The sequence below is a fragment of the Scyliorhinus canicula genome, chromosome 8 (genome assembly GCF_902713615.1).
Source record: "Scyliorhinus canicula chromosome 8, sScyCan1.1, whole genome shotgun sequence".
NCBI lineage: Eukaryota > Metazoa > Chordata > Chondrichthyes > Carcharhiniformes > Scyliorhinidae > Scyliorhinus > Scyliorhinus canicula.
In genome coordinates, this window is record NC_052153.1 from 180,106,010 (window position 1) to 180,132,680 (window position 26,671).

Below are 26,671 nucleotides of genomic sequence, written 5' to 3' on the forward strand. Positions count from 1 at the left end.
AACCCCACCCAACACTAAGGGCAATTTTGGACACCAAGGGCAATTTATCATGGCCAATCCACCTAACCTGCACATTTTGGACTGTGGGGGGAAACCGGAGCACCCGGAGGAAACCCACGCAGACACGGGGAGGCAGACTCCGCACAGACAGTGACCCAAGCCGGAATCGAACTTGGGACCCTGGAGCTGTGAAGCGATTGTGCTATCCACAATGCTACCGTGCTGCCCCATGTCCAGAGCAAGGCGCTGACAGCCCAGCCTACAATGGAGCAGCTGCTACAGGCCATGCAGGAGGGCTTTTTAGCTCTGAAGCGTGATAATTTGGAGCCGCTCCAGAAGTCGATGGACCGATTGGAAAAAAGGCTGGATGATCAGACTGAGAAACTCCAGAAGCTGGAGAAGACAGTGGAGGAGCAGGCAGACTTTCAAACGGTGCCGGACATAGAGATTCGGAGGCTGAGGGATCAGCAAAAAATGCTCCTGGAAAGGCTGGAGGACCTGGACAACAGATCTCGCCGGCAGAATGTAAGAATTGTTGGCCTCCCGAAGGGGGCTGAGGGGCTGGATGCCGCCGCGTATGTGGAGGGTATGTTTCAGAAGCTGCTGGGGAATGAGGTGTTCCCTCGCCCGCTGGTGGTGGACAGGGCACACAGAGTGCAGGTGAGGCAGCCGCAACGAGGGGGTCCCGCACGAGCGATGGTGGTCCGGTTCCACAGGTACCTGGACAAGGAGCGGGTTCTGCAATGGGCCAAGAGCACATGAAACTGTACCTGGGACAATAGCACCCTGCGTGTTTACCAAGACCTGAGCACTGAGGTGGCCAGGAGGTGGGGAGGCTACAGGCAGGTGAAGGAGATTTTGTACAAGAACAAGATGAAATTCGGGCTGCTTTTCCCGGCGCGACTGTCGGTTACGTATGAGAGCAGCACCACTATTTCGAGGAACCCGAGGAGGCGATGGACTTTGTTAAGAAGCAAGGGATGGCTTTGAGCTGAGGACTCTTGGACTCATGGTAGAACTTTTAAGTCTATTTTGTTTCTCTCTCGCTTTGAGAAATGCCTGCATGCTTGGGTCCGTTCTTTTCATTTTTTCGACCTTTTTAGGTTGATGCATTTTGATTGCGATGTGTTTTTCTTGTTCTTTTTCGTGGTTTCCCCAAATGTTTTCTTTTTGGGGTCTCTTGTTTGGTTGGAGATTTGGTAGGGGGAAAATAAAAAATAAAATAGTTAAAAAGGCGTGGGTATGATGGGGGTTTCGGGGGAATTTTCTGCAATTTTTTTGTGCGTGGAGGGAAAGGGCTGAGTGCCTGGTACTTCTTATCTCTATCTATTTAATCTAAATTGCACTATTGTAGGGGATGTCTTTGACTTGTATAGAGTGCGTGTTTAAGCAGAGCTGGTTTGGGGAAGTGGTATGGATGGGCCGGAGGGGAGGAGAGCCAGGGAACAATGGGTGAGACACGCGCTGGCGCTGAAGCGGGGAGCCACCAGGCTAGCTGGGTGGGCTAGTCATCGGAAGCCAGGTTGGGGGGGGGGGATTCATACAGTCAGACTAGAGCAGGGGTTAGGTGGTAGGATGGTGTTACTGGGGGGGGGGGGGGGGGGGGGGGGGGGGCTGGCCAAGGAAAGGGGGTGGCTGATCGGCAAAGGGTGGGGTGGGGGGGGGGGGGGGGGGAGAAAGAGAAGAGAGTGTCCCCCAACCAGGTTGATCACCTGGAATGTCAGAGGGCTAAACGGGCCAATGAATAGGACGCGTGTGTTTGCGCATTTTCGGGTTCTGAAGGCGGGCGTTGTCATGCTGCAGGAGACGCACCTGGAAGTGGCAGACCAGATTAGATTGAGGAAGGGCTGGGTTAGTCAGATCTTTCATTCGGGGCTCGACACTAAGACTAGGGGGGGTTGCGACCCTGATTAATAAAAGGGTTCAATTTGAGACGGAGGGTACAGTTACGGATGGGGCGGCAGATTTTTTTATGGTTACGGGTAAGTTCGAAGGGGTGAGAGTAGTCTTGGTCAGTGTGTATGCCCCTAATTGGGACGATGTGGATTTTATCAGGAGTTTGCTAGGGAAGATCCCCGACTTGGACTCACACAAACTGATCACGGGTGGGGACTTTAACACAGTCCTGGATCCAAGCCTGGATCGGTCGTCATCAAAAACGGGAGGTTGCCAGCGATGGCAAAAATGGGGGGAGCTGATCCATGGAGATTTAGCCGGACGTCAGCGAGGGAGTTTTCGTACTACTCCCACGTCCATATGGTGTATTCCCAAATTGATTTCTTTGTCATGAGTAGGGACTTGCTGGCCGGGATGGCGGGGGCAGAATATTCAGCAATTACCATATCGGACCATGCTCCGCACTGGGTAGACCTATGGATTTGTAAGGATAGCTTCCAGCACCCACAATGGTGGTTGGAAGTTGGATTGCTAGCGGACGAGGCGGTGTGCGAGAGACTCAGGAAATGCATGCAGAATTACCTGCAGGTAAATGATACCGGAGAAGTCTCAGCAGCAGTTCTCTGGGAGGCACTGAAAGCAGTGGTGAGAGGGGGGCTGATCTCAATCCGGGCCCATAGGGACAGGACAGACATGGGCCAACTGGTTCAGGAAATTTTACGGATGGACAGGAGCTACGTGGAGTCCCCGAGGCCAGAGTTACTCAGTAAACGACAGAGGCTGCAGGCCGAGTTTGGGGTGCCGACTACAGGCAAGGTTGGAGAGCAGCTTAGAAAGGCAAAAGGCGCGATATATGAGCATGGAGAGAAGGCCAGCAAAATGCTCGCGTAACAATTAAGGAAGAGAGAAGCGGCGAGGGGGATAGGAAGGATAGCGGATGGGGAAGCTGGTGAGGGACCCGGCAGGGCTGAACAAGGTCTTTAGGGACTTTTATAGTAAGCTACACACTTCGGAACCCCCCAGGGAACCGGAGGTGATGAGACGATTCCTGAACGGACTGACCTTCCCAAGAGTGGGAGGGGTTGGTCGACGGACTGGGGGCCCTGGTTGGGATTGAAGAGGTACTGGGGGCCTGAAGGTCATGCAGTCGGGGCCGGATGGGTATCCGGTGGAGTTTTATAAAAAGTTTGCTGAAGTAGTGGGGCCGGTGCTGGTCAGGGTTTTTAACGAGGCAAGAGACGGAGGGGTCCTACCCCGACGATGTCGCAGGCCACTATTTCGCTTATTCTGAAACGAGATAAAGACCAGGAGGCCTGTGGGTCTTACAGGCCGATCTCTTTGATCAACGCAGACGCCAAATTACTGGCAAAGATCTTGCCGACTAAAATTGAGGACTGTGTACCGGACGTAATTGCAGAGGACCAAACTGGGTTTGTAAAGGGTAGGCAACTGGCGGCCAATCTAAGAAGGCTGCTTAATGTGATCATGATGCCCCCGGAGAGCAGGGAGGCAGAGATCGTGATAGCTATGGATGCAGAAAAGGCTTTCGACCGGGTCAGGTCGAGTGGGACTATCTGTGGGAGGTGCTGGGAATGTTTGGGTTCGGGGAGGGGTTCATTGACTGGGTTAAGCTGTTAAACCAGACCCAGAGGCTAGTGTAAGGACGACATCAGAGTACTTCAGACTACATCGCGGGACAAGGCAGGGTTGCCCTCTCTCCCCCACTGCTGTTCACGCTGGCCATAGAGCCGCTGGCAATTGCTCCGAGAGCTTCAAAGGACTGGAAAGGGCTGGTCCGGGGGGAGTGGAACATAAAGTCTCGATATACACGGATGACCTGTTGTTACACGTAGCGGACCCAATGGCAGAAATGGACAGCATCATGGAAATCCTGAGGGAATTTGGCTGGTTTTCAGGATATAAATTGAACATGGCTAAGATCCGAGTTGTTCGTAATTCAGGCGAGGGAGCAGGAGAGTAGGCTGAAGGGGTTGCCGTTCAGGCTGGTAGGAGAAAGCTTTAGATACTTGGGGATACAGGTGGCACGGGACTGGGGCAGGTTGCATAAGCTCAACCTGTCCCAATTGGTGGAACGAGTGAGGGAGGAGGTTCGAAGCTGGGATGCGCTCCCGCTGTCACTAGCGGGGAGGGTGCAGACTGTTAAGATGATGATTCTACCGAGATTCTTGTTCATATTTCAGTGTCTCCCCATTTTCATCCTGAGGTCCTTCTTTAAGAGGCTGAATAAAATTATCCTGGGATTTGTCTGGGCGGGGAAGACCCCATGGGTGAGGAAGGTGATGCTCAAAAGGAGCAGAGGGGAGGGGAAGTTGGCGTTGCCGAACTTTAGCAACTACTACTGGGCGGCCAACATAGCGATGATAAGGAAATGGATGGTGGGCACGGGGTCGGTCTGGGAGCGGATGGAGGCTGCTTCGTGCAGGGACACCAGGTTGGCGTCCCTGGTTACAGCGCCCCTGCCGCTCCCGCCGGCACGGTACTCCACCAGCCCTATAGCGGCGGCGGCTTTGCAGATCTGGGGCCAGTGGAGGAGGCATAAAGGGGAAGTGAGCATCGGTGTGGTCCCCAATCACCGATTTGCCCCGGGGAACATGGACGGTGGGTATCGATTGTGGCAGATTGAGAGGGCGGGTGATCTGTTCCTGGAAGGGAGCTTTCCGAGCATGAGGGCGTTGGAGGAGAAGTTCGGGCTGGTGGGTGGGAATGACTTTAGATACTTACAGGTGCGGGATTATGTGCGCAGACTGGTGCCGTCCTTCCCACGCCTCCCGCCAAAGGGGAGGCAGGACAGGGTAGTTTCTAGGGGAGAGGTAGATGAGGGTAGAGTCTCAGATATTTCCAAAGAACTAATGGGAGCAGAGGATACACAGACTCATGACCTGAAGCTCAAGTGGGAAGAGGAGCTCCGGGGGGAGATGGAGGACGGTATTTGGGCAGAAGCTCTGGGCAGAGTAAACACGACCGCAACGTGTGCCAGGCTCAGTCTGATCCAGTTTAAGGTTATGCACCGGGCCCACAGCCCACATGACGGTGGCCCGGATGAGTACATTTTTCGTGCTGGAGGACAAGTGTGCCAGATGCGCCAGTGGGCCGGCTAATCACGTGCACATGTTCTGGTCGTGCCCTAGACCCAGGGTACTGGCAGGGATTCGCAGACATCATGTCCCGGGTTTTGAAAACTGGGGTGGTAATGAGTCCTGAGATGGCAATCTTTGGGGTGTCGGAGGACCCGGGAGTCCAGGAGAAGGAGGCCAATGTCTTGGCCTTTGCTTCCCTGGTAGCCCGGCGACGAATACTGTTGGCATGGAGGGACTCAAAGCCCCCGAAGACCGAAGCATGGCTATCGGACATGGCGAGCTTTCTCGGTCTCGAAAAGGTTAAGTTCGCCTTGAGAGGTTCATTATCAGGGTTCGCCCGGAGGTGGCAGCCATTCATTGACTTCTTCGCGGAGAACTAATCGGCAGCGGGGGAGGGGTGGGGCTAGGGTAGTGTAGAGTAGGGGGTGGTTTCGGCAGGTCCTTGCGAGAATGGAGTTGTGGTTTGCACTACGTGTTATTTGCTTTTTCTTTTGTATGGTACTATACAATGTCATTGTTTTATATGCCAAAAATACCTCAATAAAATTATTATTTTTTTAAAATGCTGGTCAACACAAACGTGGACCAGGCGGAACGGCACCCGGGGGGTCTTCCGGGCCACTGGAGACCCCTGGGTGGTCAGGAATAGTGTAGAGTGACTCCCTGGCCATCCCCCAGAAACGTGGGCACAAAGGCACTGCCAAGGTACCCAGATGGCACTGCCTGGATGCCAGTGCAAGGGTTCCCAAGTGCCAGGGTAGCACTGCCAAGGACCAGGGTGTGAGGGGGGGAACCATGATCATGAAATGAGGGTGGAGGGGGGTTTGAAGGATGGGGGAGTGCAAGGCAGGTAAATAGGGGCTTCCGGGAGGTTGGGTGTGCATCCAAGAAGGGAAGGGGTGCTGTAAGGGGGTTTGGGGGGGCCTGAAGGGGGGGACCCTAGGGACCCCATAGCAGAGTGTCCACATTGGGGGGGGTGGTGATGTCCATGTGTTGGGGGTGACATTTCCCATGAGTGTGGAGGACCCACAAGCTTAGAGAACAGGGCACCCTTCCAAAAAGTTCCCCAGTGCTGAAAGAAATTCTAAATGTGGACTAAACCGGTGAGAAACTCCCCAGGGCCCAAAAAGGTGACTAAGTGTAATTGAATAGGGGTGGGGAACTCGCCAGCAGAGCTGACGGGAAACTCCCTGAAAAACCCTCCACAAATTAACTTCGGAATTTTGGGGGAGAATCGTGCCCAGAGTGTTTTATGTCAGGAGAGTGTATTGCTTAATTTCTAATTATATGACAGTGTAACGCTGAAATTCATCCAATGCCTGTATCTATGTATTTACATAGTGTATTTTATGTTTGCTCTATGTATTTTCTTTTCAGGTTTGGAATGATCTGTCTGAACTGTACGCAGAACAATACTTTTCACTGTACCTCGGACATGCGACAATAAACAAATCCAACCCAATATAATAGGACACCTCCATTCCACCTGCTACCAGCTTCCTTCAACCCCCAAACTTCCTTTGTGAACAGACCTGTACGTGTCCTCAGGTGTATATCACCAATCTTTTTGAAGATGGATAGATAATAACTTTGTGAGACAAGGTTATAAAGTAGTTTTACTTCACTGATAGAAAATGAAAGTAGGGTAACAAATCAAACTCAACATACCTCAAAATCATTTCTCCTCTAAAAAAGAAATAGGGAAATAATCATTTCACAGGCTAACTTTAGTCATTACATTTTCTTTCCGAGAACTTTTAATTGCTTACTCAGTTATCAGTTCCTGGCCTTAGGCCTTTATCTTACTGTCTCTTTAATGTCTGACTGTCCCCAAGTTTCCATTTCTTTTTATGATAACTCTGACACCAGAAAAAAAGGAGCAGCTCTAATACTTTATTTATGGAGGAATTCTCCAGCATGCCTTGCAACCAAATTCACTATTGCCTTTCCCAAGAGTGCATTCTCTACAGGCATCCCCTGCCATTCCCAAGTGAATGGAATTTTCCGCATTACAATGGCGGTATGTATTTGTTGGTCATTTAGGATGAAGGTCACTGGTCATCTTGGATAATGAGCTCCATTGTGTCTGTTTGAAATGGATTGAATTACAACAATGTAATCAAAGAAGCTAACTGCTGAGGCAGCATTTACACCAATTGCCACACTGTCTCAAGTGCTGAAAGACAGCCCTCCATGTACCCAATTTACATGGGAGTGTTTCCATTGCTGCATCAACACAGATATATGGGAGTTAGAACCATAGAAAATAGAAGCAGGACGCCATTCGTCCTTTTGAGCCTGGTCCGCCGTTCACTATGATCATGGCTGATCATCAAATTCAATACCCTGATCCCGTCTTCCTCCCATATTCCTTGATCCCTTTAGCCCCAAGAGCTATATCTAATTCCTTTTTGAAATTACACAACGTTTTGCCCTCAACTACTTTCTGTGGTAGTGAATTCCACAGGTTCGCCACTCTCTGGGTGAAGACATTTCTCCTCACCTCAGCCCTAAAAGGTTTATCCCTTATCCTCAAACTATGACCCCTAGTTCTGGCCTCCCCCACCATTCTTTCTGAATCTATCCCACCTAATCCTGTTAGAATTATGTAAGTTTCTACGAGACTCTTCTAAAGTACCTTGTATTAAGCTGATCTTTTCTCTACACCCTAGCTATAACTGTAACATTATATTCTGCAGTCTCTCCTTCCTTCCCTGTGTATGGTATGCATTGTTTGTCCAGCATGCAAGAAACAATACTTTTCACTGTATACAAATACATGTGACAATAATAAATCAAATCAAATCAAATCAAATCAGTGAATATACGGTTTAGTCTCTCCTTGTGTGGCAGTCTCACCATCCCAGGAATCAGCCTGGTAAATCTTCGCTGCACTCCCTTCATAGCAAGAACATCCTTCCTCAGACAAGGATTCTAAAACTGCACAGTCTATTGAATGTTACTGAATATTCCAAATATTTTTGATGCAAAGTCGATTTTTGTCAGTACCCGTCCTGCTCCATTTTAAAGTTCAAGTTCTCAGAGGCAGCTTGCTAGGTAGGTAGATGCTTGCAAAACTAATTTGTTGCTGAAGTGAAAGTAAAAGGTGACACACTTGGGTGGATGTACCATTACATGTTTCCCCACTTGGAGATCTCACAGCTTGGAAAGTACTTTTTTTTTTTTTTACAATTTTCCACTCGACAAAGCCAAAATTAGAGCACCTGGAATTGAAGGCAATCTATTGGCATTAGAAGGAAATTTGTTTGCAAGGAAGAGACAGAGAATAGGGATAATTGGTGTTTGCTCAAATTATCAGGTTATGACTAGTGTTGCCCCCCAGGGATCTATACTGAGGCCCCAGCCATTCATGGTATTTATAAATGTCTAATGAAGGAATAGAGATCAAGATTTACCAATGATGCTAAGTTCTGTGGCAGATTAAATAGTGAAGGTATAAGCAGAAAGTTGCAAAGGGACATTTGATAGATAGAGAATGTGCAAAGCAATACCAGATGGAGTTCAATGTGGAGAAGTATGAAGTCATCCACTTTGGACATAAAATACATCAGATTATTTTCTAGACGGTGAGAAACTAGAAAGCATGAAGGGACAAAGATTTAGAGGTTCAAGTACAGAAATCGCTGAAAGCTTGTGGCCAGGTACCAAAAGAAAGGCTAATGAAAATGGATATGCTGCTTGAGAGGGGGTGTAATAGATTGCTAGAGACTATTTTCATGTTTGTTGCATGCATCTTGCAAACGGTTTTCTTTAAACTGTGATCAGAGCAGTATGAAAGAAAGCTCTTTCAAAAGAGAGCCTGAGCTGATTATGTAGTAACTTGGGTCTAAAGAGAATATTTTCTCAACCAGTGAAGAAGTTATTAATATCAAGTACATCATCTTTCTTGTTCTTTGTTAGACAAATAACTCAGGGGCAGGCCATTTTGGCTTGGAAGAGGTGCATCTAGTTTACACACAAATCAATATTGAGCACACAATAAAAAGCAAGATCTGAAATACTGTTTAATAAAGAATGCCCACTTTTCTTGATATATAAATTAAGTCTACTAGAAGTGTCACTTGGGGTGGGGGAGTGAGGGTTAGAAAAAGGGAGGAGAAGGCTATACACAGCGAAAGATAATGTGTCAGCTGACACCATTAAAAGAAAAGCAAAGTCACTGTAGTCCCAGATGCTTTCCCCCGTGAGGGGGAGAGCTGACTGGTGGTGATTTAACCTGAGGATCACCACACCTCAGGCGAGGGGCAAGGTTGAGAAGGCAGGGCAGACGGTACAGGAATTGAACCCATGCTGTTGGCCTCACTGCATCACAAACCAGCTGTCCAGCCAACTGAGCTAAACTGGCCCCATTACAGTCTCCAATGATGACACATTAACCAAAAAGACACTCAATATGAAAATGACAACTACCACAAAGAATTCCGAGGTACCAATTAAGTGATGTACCCAGCACAAAAAGATCCACTGTTCAAAAATTTAATGTTACTTTACTTGAAATAATGAATAAGACTCTCACATGCACACAAATATATGAGATCTGCACTCAGAGGTTGTCCTATCATACAAGGCTAAGAGACTGAATCATATAAAGTATTTTTCTTTAAGGTAGCAAAGTTTATTTGATCTTAAGGAAACATGTGGTGATTTCATTAGTATGGTGCCGTGGGAATTTTATGCATTATATGAACCTCTGCCCCTAAAAAAGCAGTTTGAATGGCACAAAAGTGAAGAAAAAGTGGCAAAGATCGAAATGATCAGGCCTCTCCCTCTAATAACGCCCTGGAATATCCAGTGATTTCCTGGTTTGGAGAGAGGGGAGAGGAGAGATGGGGGCAGGTCGTGCAATTCCATTGAAGACATATTAATAGCCAATGGAAGAAAATTCCGACGATCCTGGCAACTACAATTCCAGGGTCTGGCATCAGACTGTTTGAGCAGTGCAGCAGGAAGAAGTCCAGTAAGGGTATTTCTGAGGCAGCTGTGGGAATAACTAGAGATGGTAGTGGGATTGGGGGAGCAACCAGCAGTAATGGACCAGGGGACTGATCTTGCCAGCTCTGAGGTAGGTATTGTAGAGATATAGAGATGTTTATAGGCAGAGCCAGAAGAGCTCATTGTACAACAAAACGGTTAATTTAATCAAGAAAAATATGAAGATGCTGTGAGAGTTACAGGAAGCAAGACTACATGGGCCCTTGCTATGCACTGATACTGGACCACTATTTCCTAATCCAAGGCACCCATTCTTCCAACCTTTTTAGAAACTGCTGGAATCCATTATTAACAATGATAAAAGATTGGTTAGCTAACAGAAGGCAGGGAGTAGGGATAATTAGGTCTTCTTCAGGTTGGCAGGTTGTAACTGGAGGATTGTCAGGGGATCAGTGCTGGAGTCTCAACTATTTACAATTTGCATCAATGATTTGGATGGAGGTACCAAATATATGGTAGCTATGTTTGCTGATGACACAGGATAGGTAGGAAAGTAATTTGTCAAGAAGTAGTAGAAACTCTGCAAAGGGATGTAGAAATTTTGAGTGGGCTAAATTTGGGCAGATGGAGTAAAATGTGGGAAAATATTAACTTGTCCACTTTGCAGGAAGAATATAAATGTGGTATACTATTTAAATGGAGAAAAATTGCAAAACTCAGTTGTACAAAAGGGAGCCAGGTGACCGGGTGCATACAAGTAAAGGACAGGAGTAACTTAGAATTCCTACAGTGCGGAGGGATTTGTTCCATTGGGTCTGCACCTACCCTCTGAAAAAGAACCCTACCAAGGCCCACTTCCCTACCCTATCCCTGCAATCACCCTAACCTATACATCTTTAGACACGAAAGAGCAATTTAGCATGACCAATCCACTTATCCTGCACATCTTTGGAATGTGGGAGGAACCCAGAGCACCCGGAGGAAACCCATGCGGAATTGCTCACAGGTCCTGTGCTGTGAGGCAGCAGTGCTAACCACTGTGCCGCCATCTTCATCATCAGGAGCAGTCCACCATTTAACAAAAAGCTAGTATGTAAGTACAGCAAGTGATTAGAACAGCAAATTGAATACTGGCATTTGTTGCAAGGGGAATAGGTTATAAAACCAAGGATGCTTTACTGAAGCTGCATTGGGCCTTTGTGAGAATACATATGAAATACTGTGCACAGTTTTGGTCTCCTTATTTTATTAAAGTGATAATTGCATTAGAAGCATTTCAGAGAAGGTTCACTCGACACTCATGGGCTGAGGGGCTTATCCTATGAAGAAAGGTTAAACAGATTGGGCTTATACCCATTAGAGTTGAGACGAATGACAGGTAATCGTATTGAAAAACAAAAGACCCTGAAGGGTTTTGATAGGCTAGATACGGGAGGATGTTTCCACTTGTAGGATAGACTAAAACTAGGGGACATTGTTTAACAACAAGAAGCTTCTCTTTTAAGACAGAAATGAGGAGAACGTTTTTCTCTGTGGGCCGTTGAGCTCATTCAAAGCAGAGTTAGGCAGATATTTGATAGGCAAGGGAGTCAAAGGTTCTGAGGGCTAGACGGGAAAGTGACGTTGAGCCCACAACCAGATCATTCATGATCTTATTGAATGGCCAACTCCTAGGTCCCATGTTCCTAGCCCACTCCCCTTCCTCTTACGATGTCATCCTCATCTCAACACCTTAACCGGGATTCTCCCCTAACTGGCGGGGCGGGCTGTACCGGTGCCGAGGAGTGGCAAGAACCACTCCGGCGTCGGGCCGCCCGGAAGGTGCGGAATCCTTCGCACCTTCAGGGGAGAGGCTGGCAGGGTTGGCGCCACGCCAGCCGGCGCTGAAGGGCCCCCGCCGGCTGGCGCGAGTTGGCACATGCTCGACGGTGGGTCTTCTCCGCGCCAGCCGGTGTAATGGGAGAGTGCCTCCACGGCACAGGTCCGCCCGTGGATGGGTGGCCCCGATTGCAGGCCAGGCCACCTTGCCCCCCCCCCCCCCCCCCCCCCCCCCCCCCCCACAAGAGTACTCTGCAGGCCGCACGTTGAGCCAGGTCCCGTCGGTATAGACCTTGTCTATTTCACGCCGGCGGGACCCGCCGGAAACAGGCGGTCACTTGGCCCATCGCGGGCCGGAGAATCGCCGTGTGGGCCGCCGGGCGATTACCGCCCCCGCCGAAAAACTGGAGCCGGAGGAGGCGCCCCCGGTGATTCTCCAGCCCCTTATTTTTCAATCCTCCCTGCAATATTTTTGCTTTCTCATCCTATTCCATCCCTCATCCTCCTCCTTAATGCCAGCCACACTCTCCTCCCCTCTTCCTCTCCCTGTTCTCTCACCTCACCCAAAGTCAACTTGCTTGAAGTTCATCCATTCTCCATCTCATTTTCCCCCCACCCATCCGTCTTCTCTTCCATCCATGACCTTATTTCAAATATCTCCCCAAGTGTTCTTGGTCATAACTACTTGTACACAGTGTCACAGAAAATCATATTTTATGTTTATTTATGTCTATGTCAAGTTAAGATATAACAATCCAGTGATTTATTTCCCTTTTGTTTGAAAGACAAGGCTGAGTGAATACATTAAGTTGGAAAGATGTATTCAGAATTTTTCTTAGTCTTTGACCTTGAACGTTCAGTTCAAACTCCTGCATCTTAGTGCTGGCTGCAATGACACAAACGCCCTGAATCAAAACGCATTTAATGTTTGCATGTTCTCCTGACAACGTAAAGAGTCAGAGGAAATCTTTGCCAATTTTGCTTACCGTTGTGACTTCTGTCAGGTATAATGAATTGATGTTTGCTGCTTTGGGCGAATCATCTGCTAATAGCAGTGAGTTGTATCCAGATGATTGATGGCTAAGACTCTCTGGCATCTCAATTCTCATGTCTTTATCTGAAAAGAAATATTCATCTTTGGTCAACCTTTGTCTTCAGCACGTCTAAGCATGGTCAGATACCAGACATTGTGATTTACAGTGCACAAAAAAAGTAGTGTAGGAATCGTTTAGAACTCCAGACATTGCTGGTTCAGCTCCAATATGGGGTCATTTCTGCCTCTCACCAATATTGGGAGTGCAAAATTTGTTGACACCTCCTGGGGAGCATTGCAAAATTGGACCACCTCCAGAATTCCAATTTCATCATAATTGTTTGAGGCAAGATGACCCTTCACAGAAATATGAATATCTAAGATAAGTTGGTGGAGTACAAGCAAACCACAAGTACTACAACTGTGTTGCATAGCAGTAACACACTATTATAATTGCATATACATATTTCGGTGTAAACCACACTTTCCCATATGTTGAGGGAGCTGAATTGCAATAGTTTTATGATCTCCTTCCAGTCGTAAAGCAGGATGCAATTCAATGTTCCATGCCTTGCAAATTGATGGTCTCCCTAACACAGGGGGTCCCAGTGCGGGGCCTCCCTAACACAGGGGGTCCCAGTGCGGGGCCTCCCTAACACAGGGGGACCCTGTGTGGGGTCTCCCTAACACAGGGAGCCCCTGTGCGGGGTCTCCCTAACACAGGGGGTCCCTGTGCGGTGGTCTCCCTAACACACGGGGTCCCTGTGCGGTGGTCTCCCGAATACAGGGGGTCCGTGTGCGGGGTCTGCCTAACACAGGGGGTCCCTGTGCGGTGTCTCTCTAACACATGGGTCATGTGGGGGGGGGGTCTCCCTATCACAGGGCGCCCTGTGGGGGGGTCTGTATAACAGGGGTCCCTGTGCAGGGTCTACCTATCACAGGGGTCCCTGTGGGGGGGGTCTTCCTATCATATTTGCACCCAGCTTTATCTCCTGTTTTTATTTTGAATATTGCAGATCAGCATAGCATTGAACTGTGAAGAATACCAACATGCAATAATAAATAGAATTTTATGATTTTGCATTTTGTGGAAGGCTAGTTGCAGTGTGTGCTTAGGAGAAGTGCAAGTGCGGGAGTTTCGGGAAGTGGAGAGGCAGATATTGAAGTGTCTTGTTTTCCTTACTACGTCCACAGGTCACTGGGGGCAGGAATACACCAAGGCCAGAGATCTGAGAGATAAGCCACAACAGTCCTACAACATCAAGTGAACACGCCCGTGTGATCGCACAGGTAAGGGATTGTGCTACCACATCTTTTCTGACTTGTTTTGCGATTGAAGACGAGATGGTAAAACAAATCAGTGACAACTGAAGATCAGTAGTAAAATTAAAAACAAATTGAAATCTAATTAAATAAAATGGAGATACAGAGTCAGCCGAAGCTGCAGCATGTGGGAGCTGGTGGACCGCACTGAGGTTCATAGTGACCACATATGTGGCAAATGCTGGTTGCTCGAGAAACTTCGGCTCAGAGTTGATGAGTTGGAGTCTGAGCTTCAGACATTGCGACACATCAGAGAGGGGGAGAGTGGCCTGGTCACACCCCTTAGATAAACTACCTTGAATTCGGTCTGTGGTCACGGACAGGAGGGTGTGACTACAAGTGAGGCAGGTTGAGGGATCCAAGAGGCAGCACTCAGGAGCCTCAGCCCCTCAAACCAACAGGTTTGAGATTCTTGCTCCCTATATGGACAAGAGCTGGGACTGTAGGGAGGGTGAGAAAATTGACCATAGCACCATGGTACAGGGAGTCATTCAAGTCTGGGAAGAAAAGAGAGATGCAGTCGTAGTCAGGGATAGTACAGTCAGGGGAAATAGATTCTGTTCTCTGTAGCCAGGATCGAGAGTACCGAAGGCTGTGTTACCTACCTAGTGCCAGGGTTAAGGATATCTCATCTGGGCTGCAGAGAAACCTGGAGTGGGAGGGCAAAGATCCAGTTGTCGTAGTCCATGTAGGTACCAAATATATAAGCAGAACAAGGAAAGAGGTTCTGCGGAGGGAATATGAACAGCTAGGTGCGAAATTAAAAGACAGAACCACAAAGCTAAGAATCTCTAGATTATTACCTGAGCCACGAGCTAATCAGCGTAGGGCCAATAAGGTTATAAAGGTAAATGCGTGGCTCAAAGTTTGGTGTGGAAAAATGGGTTTGAGCTCGTGGGACATTGGCACCAGTGCTGGAGAGAGAGGGAGCTGTTTTTTTGGGACAGACTCCACGTAAATCATGGTGACCTGGCAAATCAAATCACTAGGCTATACATAGGGCTTTAAACTATGTCAAGAGGGCTAGAATACATAGAACATAGAACGATACAGCGCAGTACAGGCCCTTCGGCCCTCGATGTTGCACCGAAATGGAAAAAAAAACTAAAGCCCATCTAACCTACACTATGCCCTTATCATCCATATGCTTATCCAATAAACTTTTAACTGCCCTCAATGTTGGCGAGTTCACCACTGTTGCAGGTAGGGCATTCCACGGCCTCACCACTCTTTGCGTAAAAAACCCACCTCTGACCTCTGTCCTATATCTATTACCCCTCAATTTAAGGCTATGTCCCCTCGTGCTAGCCACCCCCATCCGCGGGAGAAGGCTCTCGCTGTCCACCCTATCTAACCCTCTGATCATTTTGTATGCCTCTATTAAGTCACCTCTTAACCTTCTTCTCTCTAACGAAAACAACCTCAAGTCCATCAGCCTTTCCTCATAAGATTTTCCCTCCATACCAGGCAACATCCTGGTAAATCTCCTCTGCACCCGTTCCAAAGCTTCCACGTCCTTCCTATAATGAGGCGACCAGAACTGTACGCAATACTCCAAATGCGGCCGTACTAGAGTTTTGTACAACTGCAACATGACCTCATGGCTCCGGAACTCAATCCCTCTACCAATAAAGGCCAACACACCATAGGCCTTCTTCACAACCCTATCAACCTGGGTGGCAACTTTCAGGGATCTATGTACATGGACACCGAGATCCCTCTGCTCATCCACACTACCAAGAATTTTACCATTAGCCAAATATTCCGCATTCCTGTTATTCTTTCCAAAGTGAATCACCTCACACTTCTCCACATTAAACTCCATTTGCCACCTCTCAGCCCAGCTCTGCAGCTTATCTATGTCCCTCTGTAACCTGCAACATCCTTCCGCACTGTCTACAACTCCACCGACTTTAGTGTCGTCTGCAAATTTACTCACCCATCCTTCTGCGCCCTCCTCTAGGTCATTTATAAAAATGACAAACAGCAACGGCCCCAGAACAGATCCTTGTGGTACGCCACTCGTAACTGAACTCCATTCTGAACATTTCCCATCAACTACCACTCTCTGTCTTCTTTCAACTAGCCAATTTCTGATCCACATCTCTAAATCACCCTCAATCCCCAGCCTCCGTATTTTCTGCAATAGCCGACCGTGGGGAACCTTATCAAACGCTTTACTGAATCCATATACACCACATCAACTGCTCTACCCTCGTCTACCTGTTCAGTCACCTTCTCAAAGAACTCGATAAGGTTTGTGAGGCATGACCTACCCTTCACAAAACCATGCTGACTATCCCTAATCATATTATTCCTATCTAGATGATTATAAATTGTATCTTTTATAATCCTCTCCAAGACTTTACCCACCACAGATGTTAGGCTCACCGGCCTATAGTTACCGGGGTTATCTCTACTCCCATTCTTGAACAAAGGGACCACATTTTCTATCCTCCAGTCCTCTGGCACTATTCCTGTAGCCAATGATGACCTAAAAATCAAAGCCAAAGGCTCAGCAATCTCTTCCCTGGCTTCCCAGAGAATCCTAGGATAAATCCCATCAGGCCCCGGGGACTTATCTATTTTCACCTTGTCCAGAATTGCCAACACTTCTTCCCTACGCACCTCAATGCCATCTATTCTAATAGCCTGGGTCTCAGCATTCTCCTCCACAATATTATCTTTTTCTTGAGTGAATACTGACAAAAAGTATTCATTTAGTATCTCGCTTATCTCCTCAGCCTCCACACACAACTTCCCACCACTGTCCTTGACTGGCCCTACTCTTACCTAGTCATTCTTTTATTCCTGACATACCTATAGAAAGCTTTTGGGTTTTCCTTGATCCTACCTGCCAAAGACTTCTCATGTCCCCTCCTTGCTCGTCTCAGCTCTCTCTTTAGATCCTTCCTCGCTTCCTTGTAACTATCAAGCGCCCCAACTGAAACTTCATGCCTCATCTTCACATAGGCCTCCTTCTTCCTCTTAACAAGAGATTCCACTTCTTTGGTAAACCACGGTTCCCTCGCTCGACCCCTTCCTCCCTGCCTGACTGGTACGTACTTATCAAGAACATGCAATAGCTGTTCCTTGAACAAGCTCCACATATCCAGTGTGCCCAACCCTTGCAGCCTACTTCTCCAACCAACACATCCTAAGTCATGTCTAATGGCATCATAATTGCCCTTCCCCAGCTATAACCCTTGCCCTGCGGGGTATACTTATCCCTTTCCATCACTAACGTAAAGGTCACCGAATTGTGGTCACTGTTTCCAAAGCGCTCACCTACCTCCAGATCTAACATCTGGCCTGGTTCATTACCCAAAACCAAATCCAATGTGGCCTCGCCTCTTGTTGGCCTGTCAACATATTGTGTCAGGAAACCCTCCTGCACACATTGTACAAAGAACGACCCATCTAATGTACTCGAACTATATCTTTTCCAGTCAATATTTGGAAAGTTAAAGTCTCCCATAACAACTACCCTGTTACTTTCGCTCTTTTCCAGAATCATCTTCGCCATCCTTTCCTCTACATCCCTAGAACTATTAGGTGGCCTATAGAAAACTCCCAACAGGGTGACCTCTCCTTTCCTGTTTCTAAACCTCAGCCCATACTACCTCAGAAGAAGAGTCCCCATCTAGCATCCTTTCCGCCACCGTAATACTGTCCTTGACTAGCAGCGCCACACCTCCCCCTCTTTTGCCCCCTTCTCTGAGCTTACTAAAACACCTAAACCCCGAACCTGCAACAACCATTCCTGTCCCTGCTCTATCCATGTCTCTGAAATGGCCACAACGTCGAAGTCCCAGGTACCCACCCATGCTGCCAGTTCCCCTACCTTATTTCGTATACTCCTGGCATTGAAGTAGACACACTTCAAACCACCTACCTGAACACTGGCACCCTCCTGCGAAGTCAAATCTGTGCTCCTGACCTCTATACTCTCAATCTCCCGTACCCCAAAACTACAATCCAGGTTCCCATGCCCCTGCTGAATTAGTTTAAACCCCCCCAAAGAGCACTAACAAATCTCCCCCCCAGGATATTGGTGCCCCTCAGGTTCAGATGTAGACCATCCTGTCTATAGAGGTCCCACCTTCCCCAGAAAGAGCCCCAGTTATCCAGAAATCTGAATCCCTCCCGCCTGCACCATCCCTGTAGCCACGTGTTTAATTGCTCTCTCTCCCTATTCCTCATCTCACTATCACGTGGCACGGGCAACAACCCAGAGATAACAACTCTGTTTGTTCTCGCTCTGAGCTTCCATCCTAGCTCCCTAAAGGCCTGCCTGACATCCTTGTCCCCTTTCCTACCTATGTCGTTAGTGCCAATGTGGACTACGACTTGGGGCTGCTCCCCCTCCCCCTTAAGGACCCGGAAAACACGATCCGAGACATCACTTACCCTTGCACCTGGGAGGCAACATATCAAACGTGAGTCTCTCTCGCTCCCACAAAATCTCCTATCTGTGCCCCTGACTATTGAGTCCCCAATTACTAATGTTCTACTCCTTTGCCCCCTTCCCTTCTGAGCAACAGGGACAGACTCCGTGCCAGAGGCCCGTACCCCATGGCTTACCCCTGGTAAGTCGTCCCCCCCACAAGTATCCAAAACGGTATACTTGTTACTCAGGGGAACGACCACAGGGGGTCCCTGCACTGACTGCTTCTTCCCAGTCCCTCTTACAGTTACCCATTTATCTCCAGTCTTTGGTGTAACTACTTCCCTGAAGCTCCTATCTATGACCCCCTCTGCCTCCCGAATGATCCGAAGTTCATCCAGCTCAAGCTCCAGGTCCCTAACACGGTTTTTGAGGAGCTGGAGTTGGGTGCACTTCCCACAAGACCAGGGATGTACTTCTGAGACTGTATAAAGCTCTGGTCAGACCCCATTTGGAGTATTGTGAGCAGTTTTGAGCCCCGTATGCAAGGAAAGATGTACTGGTCTAGGAAAGGGTCCAGAGGAGGTTCATAAGAATGATCCCTGGAATGAACAGCTTGTCGTATGAGGAACCGTTGAGGACTCTGGGTCTGTACTTGTTGGAGTTTAGAGGGATGAGGGGGATCTTATTGAAACTTACAGGATACTGCGAGGTCTGGATAGAGTGGACATGGAGAGGATGTTTCCACTTGTAGGAAAAAGTAGAAGCAGAGGACACAATCTCAGACTAAAGGGACGATCCTTTAAAACAGATGAAGAGGAATATCTTCAGCCAGAGGATGGTGAATCTGTGGAACTCTTTGCCGCAGATGGCTGTGGAGGCCAATTCACTGAGTGTCTTTAAGGCAGAGAGAGATAGGTTCTTGATTGATAAGGGGATCAGGGGTTATGGGGAAAGGGCAGGAGAAGGTGGATGAGAAAAATATCAGCCATGATTGAATGGCCAGACACGATGGGCCGAGTGGCCTAATTCTACTCCTATGTATTATGGTCTAACAGAGGGTTACTAAAAAAGTAATAAAATGAGCAAAGGTAAATTATGAAAGAAATCTAGTGTATAATCTAAAATTAAATATAAAACCAGATAGCAAAGGATTCTCTCAGTATATAAAAAGCAAAAGTGCAGCTAAAGTCAACATTGGGCCCTAGAGGAAGAGACTGGGGAATTAATAATGGGGAACAGAAATGGCAGAGACACTAAATCAACATTTTGTCTCTTTCCACGGTGGAGGACACTCGAGAGATAACTTTTTTTTTCTTTATTCATTCATGCATGGGGTGTGGATGTCGCTGGTTGGGCCAGCATTTATTGCCCAACCCTGAGGGCATTTAAGAGTCAAACATACTGTGAGCAGCGCAAGTGGATAGCACTGTGGCTTTACAGCGCCAGGGTCCCAGGTTCGATTCCCTGCTGGGTCACTGTCTGTGCGGAGTCTGCACGTTCTCCACGTGTCTGCATGGGTTTCCTCCGGGCGCTCCGGTTTCCTCCCACAGTCCAAAGATCTGCAGGTTAGGTGGATTGGCCATGATAAATTGCCCTTAGTGACCAAAAAGGTTAGGAGGGGTTATTGGGTTACAGGGATAGGGTGGAAGTAAGGACTTAAATGGGTTGGTGCAGACTCGATGGGCCAAATGGCCTCCTTCTGCACTGTATGTTCTATGATATTGCTGTGGGTCTGGAGTCACATGTAGACCAGACCAGGTATGGATGACAGATTTCCTTCCCTAAAGGACATCTGTGAACCAGATGGGGTTTTATGACAATTGACAATGGTTTCATGGTCATCATTGGACTTTTAATTCCAGATTTTTATTGATTTTAAATTTCACCATCCGCCCTGGTGGGGGTCGAACCCAGGTCCTCAGAGCACCACCCTGGGTCTCTGGATTACTAGTCTAGCATCAATACCACGACCTACAATTTAGGCCTATCCTCGCTAGAGTTTAGAAGAATTAGAGGAGATCTAATTGAGGTATACAAGATGATAAAGGGGATTGACAAGGTCGGCGTAGAGCAAATGTTCCCTCTTGTTGGACAGTCTAGAATGGGAGGACATACTTTTAGGCAAGTGGTGGCAGATTTAAAACAGAAATGGGGAGGAATTACTTACTCAAAGGGTCGTGAATCTGTGGAATTTTCTATCCCAGAATGCAGTGGACTCTGGAACACTGAACAAATTTATTAATAATAATAATAATCACATATTGTCACAAGTAGGCTTCAATGAAGTTACTGTGAAAAGCCCCTAGACCAGGTATGGATTTGAGGAGATAGATAGCTTTTAATTAGTAGAGGGATGAAGGATTATGGGGAGAAGACAGGAAGGTAGAGGTGAGATCAGCCATGATCGTATTGAATCGCAGAACGGGCTCAACAGGCTGAATTGCCTACTCTTGCTCCTAGTTCTTATTCAATGAAACACATCACTTTAATTTGTATGTATAGTACCGTTTATCTTTATACCTAGTTTCATATTTAATACTTCCCATTTGTAGGCCATTATTTTTAATGAAAGATAAAGGCAGGAAATCTAAGCTCTGATGCTAACCACATTATAACTAACTTGGCTTCTGGGAGATGTACAAGAGTCTTCCGTCCTATACAAAGTCATATCCACCAGTCAGTGGCTCTTAATCCACCCTCCTTCTACACAACATGATACAAAACAAACTATGTGTGCATGAGAGACAGGTATATGCAAACCAAAATTCACCATTCCAAAATATAACCAGTTTACCTGAAGAATTGCTTCTTGTCATGTGGCACAAAGAGTATTCTTCATTTCCACTGATGGAATCAGAAGACATATCATTCTAGAGAGATGAATAAACAAAGAATATACCATGACTTGAAAACCATTATGGGCAAGCTCAAAATATTTGTCTCTTTTCAGCTGCCATTCTCCAGCTTAGTAGCAATTTTACTGAAGGAAAGCAACTTTAAATTTATGAAATTATTCATGTTATATTGTATGATTTTGTGAAAATTACATGCTTTAGAATGAATTTTATTTTAAATATGCAACATATAAAAAGTTATAAATAGCACATGTCAAACTTTTCCATTGATTCTTTCACTTTACATTTAATTAATGGTCTTTCATTATTTGGAATCATAAACCAGAGGAGAGGGTCACTCAGCCCTAAAATGAACAACCATCCGCGCCCTCAAATCAACGAAGAAGCTGACAAGTTAGTAAGAGCAGGAAGAGTCAGGAGAGGTAGACCCAGAATGCAAACACGAGGAGTGAAGCAGAACAGGGCATGGCTAGCCCAGCCAACGACAGGACAGTGGATGGAGCTCCTAAAACATAGGGACTCCATTAAGAACAAGCTTGTGGTGACCGTGAAGGAGGCCATAGTAATCCCTTTGGCCCCCTTCAAAGAGGCACTGGAGAGGAGAGCGGCGGTTGGAGACCCAGGAGGTGGGAACTGGAAAAAGCAGCCACTGACCAGAGTGATCGGATCGCCTTGCTCGAGACAGAAGTGGCAAGGTTGGTGGTGGAGCAGGGAGCCCCAAAAGGGAAAGTGACCCAGGGAAATAGGTCTTGCCACCAGAACCTCAGGATTGTCGGGCTACCTGAGGGCAGAAACCCAACGGAATACGTAGCGCTGATGCCTGGGAAGCTGGTCGGGGGAGAAAACTATTCCAAGCCTCCACAGGTGGCCAGTACCCACAGGTCGCTCCAGCAAAGGCCCAAAACAGGCAGTCACTGCAAAGCTGCACAGATTTCAGGACAACACCAAATTTTGAACTGGGTGAGGAGCACACAGTCCTGCAAATGAGAAGGGCGTACGATCTGCATATACCAGGATATTGCAGCCGACCTAGATAAGCGCTGGGCCAAGTTCAACGGAGCTAAGGCGGCTTTATTTAAGAACAAAGTGCGGTTCGGGTTGCTGTACACTGCAAGACTCTGAGTGCTATACAGCAACAAGGAGCATTATTTCAACACACCGGGAGAAGCAGATAAATGAGCTGGAAAGACAGCAATAATGGAAACACATTGACCGCGAATAGTGCTTATTCTTATTATTGTGCCTGTCCTTGGCGCTCTCGGGAATAAGCGCCTGCGTCCATAGGGGAGGGCGTCCACGTCCCAGGGGAGGGGGTAAGGCAGGGATACATCAAAGCGAGAAAGGATAGGCGGGGGGGGGGGGAGAACAAATAAGGCCAAAGGATAGGAGGAAAGGCTCCCGTGGGGGGAAGGGGGGGTTGTGGGGGGCACCAGACTGGCGAACATGCGTTTACATGGAAGTAAGAGAAGGGGGCCCATGGCGCAGGTCTCAAAGGGGAGAGAGCACCTCGTAGAAGGGGGGTTGGAAACAGAACAATAGGGCAGGGGAGAAGGGCCAGGGGTGGGGAAAGAGTCAGAGGAGGGGAGCCCACAGGGGCTCTAGGAGGGTGGGACAGCAAGGGCGGGTGGGCCCCAAGTTGGGAGTCTGGTAACAGGTGGGGAGTGGGAGGGGGAGGGGGTAGAATGCTGGTTACAACAGACCGAACGTGGGGACAGTGGGAATAAAGGTCAGGGGACTCAAAAGCCTGTTGAAACAAGTCTTTGCCCATCTGAGTCTGTAAAGCCCGAGGGCAAACAGACTTCCTCCAAGAGACACATCTGAGGAAGAAGGGTCGACTAAGGTTAGAAAGATCTGGATAGGACGACACCCACTGACTCATTATGGGTGAGATTTAGAGCTGCATACAGGACCAACAGGCGGATAAGTCTAATCCCAAATTGGTAAAGCAATCGGCAATGGCAAAAGCACTGTAGGCATTTATGGAGCAGATTGGGGGGGGGGGGGGAGAGAAGAAAAGAGAGAGAGAGAGAACCGTGGAGGTTCACATATCCTAGGGAGAAGAAGTTCTCCTTTTTCTCCCAGGTTCACAAAGTATACTCCCCGACTTCTTTGAAGTGGGTAAAGCGGTGCTTCCAGTGGCAGCGGAGCATTTTGGGATAACGAGTTTTGCGCGAGAATGTTACAAGCCATCAATGAATATGTATCCTGCAACCAGACTGTGGACATCCTGAAGGCAATGTTAAGGAGAGAAATAATTGTGTATAGAGCACTCAGAGACAGGAAGGACCACTAGCACTGGGGGAAGTCATGGAGAGTATCAACTCCATGCAGTCAGGGAAGGCACCGGATCCGGATGGATTCCCAGTGGACTTCTATAAAAACTTTGCGACAGCACTGGCCCCGCACCTGGAGAGATGTTCAATAACTCGCTATCGAGAGGGTTCCTGCCGCCGACACTGACACAAGCCTTGATACTGATCTCCAGAAAAGACAAAAACCCAACGGAGTGCGGGTGATACAGATGCATCTCACTCCTAAACACTGACGCCCAAGTCCTGGCAAAGGCCCCGGTGAGGCAACTGGAGAGTTGCTTGCCAGAGGTAGTTGCGGAAGATCAGATGGGCTTTGTCAAGGAGAGACAACTGACGGCGTACATCAGACGCCTGCTGAATGTGATTTTGACCCCACTTTGACACATCTCCCGAGTCACAGAAAAGGCCTTCGATAGAGTTAAATGGTGGTACCCACCTCATGGAGCTACTACAATGGTTTGGGTTTGGGCCAGGGTCATCTCATGGGTGAAACTGCTGTACGGTGATTCAAATGCGAGCATAAGGATAACTCCACCAGCTCTGAATACTTTTGACTACACAGAGACAGTAGGCAGGGATGCCCCTTATCCCCGCTGCTATTTGCCCTGGCAATTGAGCCACTGGCCATCGCTCTCAGATCAGCAAAGGTGGAGAGGCATCCAGAGGAGAGACAAGGAGCACAGAGCCTCACTTTGTGCGGATGACTTGCTCCTCTACATTTCAAATCCCCTCACCAGCATGGGAGGAATAATGGATCTCCGAAGGAAGTTCGGAGCCTTCTTAGGTTACAAACACAACCTGATCAAAAGCGAAATATTCCCCGTGAACCTGCAGAGGATGGGGGTGGGGATCAGAGCTGCGAAACTTGCCTTTCAAGCTGGCCCAAATCAAATTCCAATACTTGGGGATCCAAATAACCCACAACTGGGCATGGATCCACAAATGGAACCTGGTGAGCCTGAAGGAGGAGGTAAAGAGGGACCTGCAGAGGTGGGACTCACTCCCACACTGCCTGGCGGGGAGAGTGCAGACGATCAAGGTGAATGTGCTGCCCATACTCCTCTTCCTATTCAGATACTTCCCAATCTTCATCCCCAAGGCCTTCTTCACTAAGTTAGACAAATTAATCATGGCGTTTATGTGTGTGTTAGGGGGTGGGGAAGAGGGAGAGAGAGAGAGAGAGAATCCCAAGATCCGCCAAAGCGTTCTAAAAAGATGGAGAATCATGGGGGGCTGGCCCTTCCAAACTTCCAACTCTATTACTGGGCAGCCACCACAGAGAGTACGGCGATGGGTCAAGGAGCAAGAAGTGGAATGGGTAAAAATGGAGAAGATTTCCTGTATTGGGACATCCCTCCAGGCTGGCCATGGCCACACTCCCATTCCCGTCAGCCGGCCATGTACTTAAAAAACTCAGTGGTGGTGGTCATGCTTAAAGCATGGAATAACTCAGGCTTCACTATGGTCTGGTAGCAATGTCTGCCAAAGCCCTATCGGCAAGAACCATAAATTCATCCTGCTGACATTAGACACCTCCTTTAAATGGTGGAGACAGGGCAAGGGGCCACTGATGGTAGGGGCCTATACATAGACGGCAGAATAGCAACCCTGGAGGAACTGATAGACAAGCCACAGCTCCAAAAGGGAACGAGTTGCAATATATGCAACTAACAAACTTCCTCCGCAAGGAGACAGCAATATTCTCCCAGCTACCAGGACACTCCCTACTGGATAGGCTTTGAACCGTGGGTGAATTAGGGGACAGTAAGTACCCTGACATGTATGAATCATACTGGAGGAGATGTGGTCACCACTGGATGTGACAACGGAAAAGTGGAAGAACCAGGCATGAAGATAGGGAGAGGACTCTGGATCGAAGCACTGCATAGGGCAAACGCCATTTCCTCATGTGCAGGACTGAGCTAATGCAGCTAAAGGAAGTGCACTTGACCAGAACAGACAAGTGAGTTCTTTCCTGAGGTGGAGGACAAATGTACATGGTGGCAGGAAGGCCAGTCAAACCACACCCATGTCATGACCCAAACTCGTCAGGTACTGGACTGCCTTTTTCAAGGCCACATCCAACATTGTGGGGGTAAGTCTGGACCCATACCTACAAGTGGCAGTCCTCGGGGTATGGGAACAGCCATAACTCTTTATGAGGAGGGGGGCAGATGCCCTGGCCTTTGCCTCCCTGATCACCTGCCGGAGACTCAGCTGGAGATCAGTAGCTCCACCCAAGGCCGCAGACTGGCTGTCCAACCTAGCAGAATTCCTCAAATCGGACAAGATAAAATTCACCATCAGAAGAGGGCTTCCAAAATACATGGAAGCAATTTATCAAGTGTTCAAGGACCTGTTCGTGACCATCATCCAATAAGGGAGCAGGGGACCGAAACAAGCCGATGAAGAGAAGGAGGAAGGGGGTAGGGGTGGGGGAAGACCACCCAGAGCACAGAGGGAAGCAGGGCAGAAGGACCCAGGGGCGCCGAAGGGGAGAGAATCCAGGGAGTGTAGCCCCAGCAACAACAGGGTGCACCTGGGAGACCTCAAACAAGCTCCTGGCATGTTTTAATACCATGAGGCCATATGTAAATAGTGAAACAGTACTTTTGGGATAACCAATTACTGGGGGTCCAATGCTAACAGTACTCAAATCTGTATATATGTTTCCTATGTATTTACACTGGATTACTTCGTTCTCGTTTTGTTTTGTACAGTGTGTTTTCTTTGGATCTTTTGTTCTCTTTTCAGTTTTATTTAAATCCTTATTAAGCAATGTTGTTACAAATGAAATGCAAAAACCACTACAAACATATTTTTTTAAAAAGGACCTTGGGCTGTATTCTCCCAAAATGGGGCTATGTCCCCACGCCGGTGTAAAAACACTGGCGCTGCAATTCCCCAGTTTCCGCAAAAAATAAAAGGCTTACCTTCAGCGGGCTAGCAGGGACCGGGGAGCTTTACGCAGCTTCGGCTGCGGATAGGGGCCC

General features: G+C 48.0%; 1 protein-coding gene across 1 annotated transcript in view; it reads right to left on the reverse strand.

Annotated features, from left to right (window-relative positions):
• cep44 (centrosomal protein 44) overlaps positions 1–26,671 on the reverse strand; it is a 109,830-nt gene that overhangs the window by 10,829 nt on the left and 72,330 nt on the right. The window contains exons 8-10 of the mRNA XM_038803907.1: positions 21,306–21,381; positions 12,752–12,882; positions 6,663–6,680 (exon numbers count right to left, since the gene is read on the reverse strand). Coding sequence (XP_038659835.1) covers positions 6,663–6,680; positions 12,752–12,882; positions 21,306–21,381 — 225 coding nt within the window. The remainder of the gene's footprint in view (positions 1–6,662; positions 6,681–12,751; positions 12,883–21,305; positions 21,382–26,671) is intronic.